The sequence below is a fragment of the Myxocyprinus asiaticus genome, chromosome 17, assembly GCF_019703515.2.
Source record: "Myxocyprinus asiaticus isolate MX2 ecotype Aquarium Trade chromosome 17, UBuf_Myxa_2, whole genome shotgun sequence".
Taxonomy (NCBI): domain Eukaryota; kingdom Metazoa; phylum Chordata; class Actinopteri; order Cypriniformes; family Catostomidae; genus Myxocyprinus; species Myxocyprinus asiaticus.
Genome location: NC_059360.1, coordinates 21,766,482 through 21,774,444, shown reverse-complemented (window position 1 = coordinate 21,774,444; position 7,963 = coordinate 21,766,482). Strand labels below are relative to the sequence as shown.

The 7,963-nt window shown below is 35.1% G+C and overlaps 1 protein-coding gene across 1 annotated transcript; it reads left to right on the top strand.

The window, feature by feature from the left end:
* Positions 1 to 1,845: 1,845 nt before the first annotated feature.
* LOC127455123 (Golgi resident protein GCP60-like) lies at positions 1,846 to 7,956 on the top strand. Its single transcript, XM_051722730.1, has 8 exons — positions 1,846 to 2,279; positions 3,263 to 3,404; positions 3,642 to 3,782; positions 3,911 to 4,069; positions 4,346 to 4,511; positions 4,879 to 5,059; positions 6,067 to 6,339; positions 6,855 to 7,956. Exons 1-8 carry the CDS (start codon positions 2,060 to 2,062, stop codon positions 7,067 to 7,069), a joined length of 1,497 nt encoding a protein of 498 aa, XP_051578690.1. The 5' UTR covers positions 1,846 to 2,059; the 3' UTR covers positions 7,070 to 7,956.
* The last annotated feature ends 7 nt before the right edge of the window (positions 7,957 to 7,963 follow it).

Here is a 7,963-nt window from a genome sequence, read left to right as displayed (position 1 = left end):
ATTTTCTACGATGGCATCTGTAACGGAAAACTATTGTGTTTGAATGATGCTGCATCCACGCCACTAGGTGTCAGTGTAAGTACAAAACAACATATTCAAAAAACTACTGAGTGCACCTTTAAAACAAGAAAGCTTAACCTTGCTGAAAGGGTCTGATGGAAAGGACTGGTGGGAAAGCCAAATCTAATTGTCTGCATTTATTTATACTGAAAATATTAACCAATAAAATGTGCTTCAATGTGGTTTCATCTAAAACCTGTTTGATTCAAGTCAGAAATATTGATAAACATCACTAAATCAACCTGAATAGATTGGGTTACACAAACAAAACAAATTTTAAGGGTTAGTTAAGGTAGAAATAGCTACTTAGGTAACAATTCCAGGTTACCAATTTTTACAGTAATGTAGTAGTATACTATTTACTATTTAGTAGTATACTAGTACTAGTATACATTATCCAGTCTTGCGGTTCTAAAAAAAATAATAATAAGTGCATTATAAAAATTTATTTTGCCTTTTAGTTATCATGAATTAAAATGTAAAGTTAGAATAACTGCCCTGGATTGATCTTGTTACGATAACTCAATTATGCAAGTTTTTGTAAACTGATCTTGAGATAAGTTATTGAACTTACAAAAACTATTCTGCTGCAATGAAAAATATTAAATCAAGAGAACTACGCACAATTATGCACACTCATCACACTCAGGTATTTTTGATTCCTATCATGCACTGCAGCATGAATAAATTAAGCAAATTGCAGTATTGCTGTCTTTTCATTTTCTTTTTACAGTTTGCTACTTTTATTTATGCTGTGGCTGTTGTGTTTGTTGTGACTTACAGTTATTTGTCAAGTAGAAATGATTCAAAGCTCATCTTTTTATTCGATATGTTTGATGATTGTCACCATCATTGTGATTTGCGTGTAAATTGTTTAGGCCCATGCCTGTCAGCATTAGCAAGTTTTAGTCTGAGGTTGATAGAAGGATCACACATTGGTCTCTAATCATCTCCTGGCAATTTGCTAGCAAATGGCAGTTTATTTTATTTCTTACAATGGGAGAGCCCTAACTACTACTGTGGTTTTTATTAGTAATATTAGATGATATTGTTAGTGTGGCAAAGATCGATAATCATTGGAACAAAAGCCATCAGCAGTTGAAACCAGACCCAGTTAGCATAAGTGTCATTTGGTTTTGTTAAAACAAGACTGACGGTAATCCCTTTGTTTCTGTGACAGCTCTGGGTTTTCCAGTTTTAAGAGGTTCAATGACCTTAAGGCAATTGTAATTAACCAGGCACAATTGGTTTATTAATTTGTGTCACTGTGATACAGTATTTAGTTACTTGTTCAAAGGACATGGACACCAATGCAGTCACATACACCCATATTTTTACTGTAAATGCTAAATGCTTTCTGTTTTGTAAATCCACATTTAATCCACATATTTTACTCATAGTTATATATTTAAAAGTTAGCTATGGGAACAAAAAACACAAATGCCTTTGGATCAAACTATAAATAATTCATAGTTAATTTGACTAGAATGTAATCTGTAGCCTATAAGAACTATAATAATTACATGATTAGCATCTTATTTTACCTTCACACATTACAGATGTATCCGAGGTGTAAATGGATATTTATCCTCATTAAAAGAGTTTGTCCCACCTGGAGCAATAAAGTAACATTTGAAGGTTCGAATTAAAAAACCCAAATAGTTCTTCCTCTCGGTCTTACTGCTTTTGTTAGGACTTGGAAGGGAAATGAGGTTCAGTTTACTAGTTGCTTTACGACAGGTTGTGTCAGGTGAGTGGCGTGATGCGTACAGGTAATGTTTAGTGTACAGTGCATTTTGAACATCAAACCAAACCCGAGGTTCGTCGTACAGTATTACGCGTTATCCCAGCGCATTTTCAGACTGAAAGATGAGTGCGGTGTAAATGAGTTGAAAATAATACAAATATCACGGGATTTCCGGTGGGAATACACGGAAGAGAGGTGTTTTATGCGCTACGTGGCCACTTGTGACAGTAGCAGCGGCGGCAGGTTGTCGTGATGGCTGCTGAAGTACAGCAGGGGTCTGACACAGCACTCAATGCCAGCGGCAGCACCGACGAAACCTGTGAGAACGGCACTGAGACCGACATACCCAACACCAATGAAGACCATAAATCATGTGAGAATGATGAAGAACATCAGAAGTCTTGGGGTATGGAGAGAAACTGGGGTTTCACTTTAGAGGAGCTCTTCAGACTTGCGCTGAAATTCTTTAAAGGTACAGAACTGATATTGTATGAGAAGTAGGCTATAATACTTTCACTTTTCCTCTCCTATTTGTTCTCTGTAGCCAGTAAAATGTACAACTTTTAATCTCACGTCTGTCACTTTAATGTTGCAAAATAAAATTAAAGGAATATTCTGGGTTCGATACAAATTAAGCTCAGTCGACAGCATTTGTGACATAATGTCGATTACCACACAGATTAATTTTGATGTGTCCCTTTTCTTTTTTTATTTTTTTTATAAATAAATCGGGGTTCCAGTGAGGCACTTGCAATAGAAGTGAATGGGGCCAATCCATACACTATTTCAAAACTGTAGCCACAAGACGTAAACAGTATGCGTGTTAACATGATTTCAGTGTGATAAAATCACTTACTAACCTTGTCTGTGTAAAGTTATAGCCAATTTTACAACTTTGTTGCCATGACAGTGTAATGTCAACAAACCCTAAAAACCTAAAATGACCATTTAAACAACTTTACAGCTCAAATAATACAAGAGTTTTAACAGAATAATTAAAGTGCTTTTATAAAATGTATAAGCTTCACATTTCTGTCTTTAAACACTCCAAAAATTGGCCCCATTCACTTCCATTGTAAGTGCCTCACTGTAACCTGGATTGTTGCTCTTTTTAAAGAAAAGGAGGGACGAGTCAAAAATATTTTTGTGGTATTCAACATTATGCCACAAATGCTGTCGATTGAGCTTAATTTGTAAATTTCCTTTAATGTCCCTTTACACAACCATCCAGGTACTGTAAAATGACATTCAGTGCTAGTTCTGCTTATATATACAGTGTCAGTACATATATAATAATAGATTTACTATGTTGTGTTTGTTTGGATATTATGGTTAATATATGATATAAAGATAAGTCCGACTGAACTGAATTAGGGTATCTCCCAAATACATAATAATACAGAGAACTTTCTATTTTGATTACTTTAAATGATTAACTTTTAATGTTTCACACAGAGATGAACGGGAAGGCTTTCAATCCAACATATGAAGAAAACCTCCGCTTGGTTGCACTGTATAAGCAAATCACATTTGGCCCTTATAACCCAAAAGAATGTCCAGAAATTGGGTTCTTTGATGTACTGGGAAATGATAGAAGGTAACATAAAGAGGACATTTTTGTGCCTAATATGTATGTAATAACTGTATAATAACACAGTAATAATCAATATAATAATTCAATATAATATGCAAGAAAAACAATATAGGCAAGTGTGATCTCTAATATGCTTGGGTTTATTATCTGTTGGAGTACTTTTCTTCTTGCACAGCCATATTGCAGATGCCCATGCTGTTTATAGACAGTTTATTTAGCATTTGCTACTGCATATCACAGGAAAGAATGGTTACGACTGGGCAGCATGGCTAAAGAGGACGCCATGGAGAACTTTGTGAAGTTGCTGAACTCCTGTTGTTATCTGTTTGCTCCATATGTCACATCACACAAGATTGAGAAGGAGGAGCAAGAGAGGAGACAGTGAGTACTGTATTAGTGCCTAACGTTTCTTGTGAAGTAGCTGTTGAAGGAAAGCTATGGCTCCCACATCTATTAAGACTTGTAGGAGGTCTTTTCCCTGGGTTTTCATTCTGTATGTGTGTGTTTAGGAGAGAAGAGGAGGAACGTCTCAGGCTGGAGCGAGAAGAGCAGGAGCGACGGCAGTTGGAAGAGGAAGCACGTCGGAAAGAGGAAGAGGAGAGGAGGAAAAGGGAGGAAGAACAGATGAGAAAGGAAGAGGCAAATAGGTCACAGATAGAGCAGCAGAAGTGAGTGCTCTCTCTTTGCTGTTATTAAACTGAGTTTCACTTTTCTAAGGCTTGAACATTTGACATTCACAGTAAATGATAATTATAAATAGATTTATAAGTAAATACATTGCCATTATTTTACTTGTTATTCTTGCATTACAATAGTACCATCAATTTAAAAAATATATTGAGGAATATAAAAAACTGAGGTTTCATTGGTCAGTTGCTTCTGTGGGGATGACTGCTGCTGTTTTTATAATGTTTTAATGTGTGTCAATATATGTGTGTGTACAGACAGCAGATCATGGCTGTTCTGAATGCACAAACTGCAGCGCAGTTTCAACAGTATGCCAAACAGCAGTATCCAGACAATCCAGAGCAACAACAAATACTCATTAAACAATTACAGGAACAGCACTACCAACAATATGTCCAGCAGGCCCTATGCTTGCAGCAGCAGGTATGGGTACAATTTAGGTGTCAAGTCCAAGAACTTTGTATTGCATTTTTGATAGTGAATTCAAATTAGATTGAAGAGAGCACAAAATGTGGTGGCATATTGGTAATCAGGGGGTGCCCACTAGTTTTATAGGCAAATGGAAGACTTTATGGGCAAGAAAGAAAATGTGAATAAACAATGTTACTTTTAAAATGAAGTGAAACCTGTTTACATGGTATGCTTATATTTGAAGAAGATAGGATTGAGTAGCTTTTGCAGTGATGTTTTGGTGACAACCAAACAAATCAGCCCTAGATCAGAATGGTCTGAAGTTTTTTGTTTATAATTTTAACTCTTTGGTCACTACTCAAGATTTTCATGTGTACAGATGGCCTTGCAGAAGCAGCCAGAGGACTCAGGTGTGACTCAGACACTAGAGGCTCCAACTCCTTCCTCAAATGATGCAATGTCCACCTGCAATCCCAGCAGCCAATCAAATTCTTTGGAGAATCAGGAACAACAGACAGACTCAAAAGCCTTCCATTTGTTTGTAGAAGGAAAAGCAGGAGGTATGTTTGACCTCCCAAGTTACTTTTAAGCATGACAAAGACAATTATTTTCTGAGACTCAGAAAACATATCTTTATCAACCTGTTATATATTTTTTTATTTTTTTGTTTATGGTTGTGTCCTACAGTAATAATAATAAACAAAATACACAAAAACGCTTGTGTTTTTGCACTTTAGTTAAAATGAACTAAAGCAGCACAATTCTAGAACATTTTGTTACAACTTGATTTCATTGCATTCTATCCAAATAAATTTGTAAAATTGAAGTTTACCTAATCCAATTAACTACATGAATACATTTTGTAGCATTGAAGAAACTGGGCAGGGGATTTCCATTTCCCAGCATGATTTGTATGAGACTGGATGGGGTGAACAAATGTTTTATGCATTTTATGCATTTTTGTATAAGATGAGAATAGGAGGAATTTGTTCATGTTTTATATTCTGTTATATTGGCATTTAAAAAGAGTGTCTGTTTGGCTGGTGTTTTGGGTGTTGCCATTGTGGTGAAGATTGGTGCTTGTGCTTAGGTTGAGGATGGACTTTCAATTTCAAGTGATGTTTTATTTGAGTGCTGTTTAGCTCGATAAGCAGTTGCAATTCAATTGACAGTGCAACAGTTTCACTGTCCTTACACTTGCTTCACCTGGTATTTACTCATGTTAATAAAATTAAGTTGGGCCAACATAAGAAAATTAATTAAATTAAGCAATAGTAAATTTCGTGTGACGAACCTAACAAAGTTTAATTAAAACTACTATAGTACATTCATTTGACCTAATTCAACTAAATTATGTTGGCTGAATGAAACTTAATTTGATTGAAACAAATTAAATTGCTTTTAAAAATTTCTCAAACCAATTAAGTAAGGGTAATGACGTAAAATAGTTTTTTCTTAGTTGTTTATGTGTGGAACACCAAGTTTAATGGTTAACTGCTGGTTCCAAGTACATATCTGTGGCTTTTGTTGAAGAAGTGCTGTCTTTCTTTTTTTTGAATGAATGCAGAGACACTTATTATTGCTCCCTCTATGTGGACACGGCCTCAGATAAAGGAGTTTAAGGAAAAGTTGTTGCATGATGAGGAGTCTGTGATCACAGTAGGCCGAGGGGAGGTGCTGACATTAAGGGTGCCCACTCATGAGGATGGCTCACAACTTTTCTGGGAATTCGCCACCGATCACTATGACATCGGTTTCGGGCTGTACTTTGAATGGAAGGACATGACCATGTCACCAAGCAACACTAATGAAGGGACACCTGCTACTGAAACTAAAGAAGGTAATAAGGTGGCTTTCTTTGACACTTTTCCCACCAATTAATTTTTTCATGACATTTTCTTGGTCTTTTCAGACATTTTTGATCACTAGATAAGGATTTCTAAAAATCATTCAAACTAAGACTGATTCGGTAATTAATCATTCAATTTGTGAACTGATTTGACTGATTATATGAAAGAACCGACTCAAAAGAATGATTTGCTCACAAATCAGATTTCATAATATCTTGTAGGCAAGTTTTACTTTACAGAAAGTGCAATGTCTAGCCATTTATTTATTTTTTTATTCCAAAGCATAACTATTCATAAAAAAATGCATTCACTATAGAAATTCGACTTTTAAGATTTTATCAATTTCCATGACTTGTTTGGGCCTGGAAAACAAAATGATCTGATATTTCAGGATTTTCCATGAATGTGGGGACCCTGATGAATACTTTTTTGATTTACTATTTATTACAGTTTTGCATAAATTCATAGTATTTAATATCCATTAACAATTTGATCATAAATTTAGGGACACCACAGGCTGAAGGAGAGAAAGAGGTGGAGGAGAGCAGACTTCCACTGATAAATGAGGTGGTTCCTGTTTGCCGTCGGGACAGCCATGATGAAGTCTATGCTGGCAGTCACCAATATCCTGGCCAGGGAGTTTACCTTCTTAAATTTGACAATTCCTACTCCCTCTGGAGGCCAAAGGTTGTCTACTACAGAGTTTATTACACCAGATAAACATCACTAAGACCATATCATGTCTCACATGACCAGGTTCTCACATGTTTATTACTGTATTTTCAACCAGTGAAGGAATGGTAAAATTTGATTGTTTGAACTGATGTAATGGATTCAAGCACTTTAATGTTATGTTAATGTTAAGTCATGGGTCCACATTGCAAATTAAAACAGGTGATATTTCACCTTTTCAAAAGGATTTTTTATTAAATATTTGTTTGGGTTATTGATTGGGTCAAAGCAATATATATTGTAATAATTTTGACTGTCTTTGTTAAGGCTTAATATTATCTTAAACATGATTATTCTTTTCTGTTTACATGTTAGGGGAACTGGAACAAGATGTTATCTGTCTTGAAGTAGATTAACAGTTTACAAGCTCATATAAATGTGTGCACAGGCCTAGTACTATTCCAAGATGTCAGTTCATAACATCTTTGTTTTGGCTTTCTAATAAGGGTCATAGTAGAATATTCAGTATATTCTTTTGTCTGAAGCAGAAATTTGCATTGTGTGTACAAATGCAGATTCTGATGATGTTGAAATTAATCACAATTTGCACACTATAGTAATGTTGAATATATTGTGTATAGCCGCACATTAGACTAAACAGGATCATTTCTTCTTAAAAAGATTTTAAAATGTCATTTAATTCTTCAAGAATTAAAAGTGGCAGCTAATCTTTAGCTAGGTGTAACCATGTGACATGGTAATGGATCTTTTGTTTTTTTTAATTGGCCTTTTATTTTTGGTATAAACGTTTTCAATGTCCCATTGATATATGAAAGTGTTGAGTGTTTTACTGTAGATCCCATAATGCAATCTAAATTTGTAACATTTTTAACATTTATTGTATTTGATGTTAAATAAATGCTTTTTATACCCTAGATACGG

Bases quoted from the DNA above. Each gene is read 5' to 3' on its own strand.
- LOC127455123 (XM_051722730.1), top strand. From the start codon at position 2,060: ATGGCTGCTGAAGTACAGCAGGGGTCTGACACAGCACTCAATGCCAGC. The intron at 3,783-3,910 runs GTGAGTACTGTA...GTGTGTGTTTAG, and splicing joins GAGGAGCAAGAGAGGAGACA to GAGAGAAGAGGAGGAACGTC. The intron at 5,060-6,066 runs GTATGTTTGACC...GAATGAATGCAG, and splicing joins TGTAGAAGGAAAAGCAGGAG to AGACACTTATTATTGCTCCC.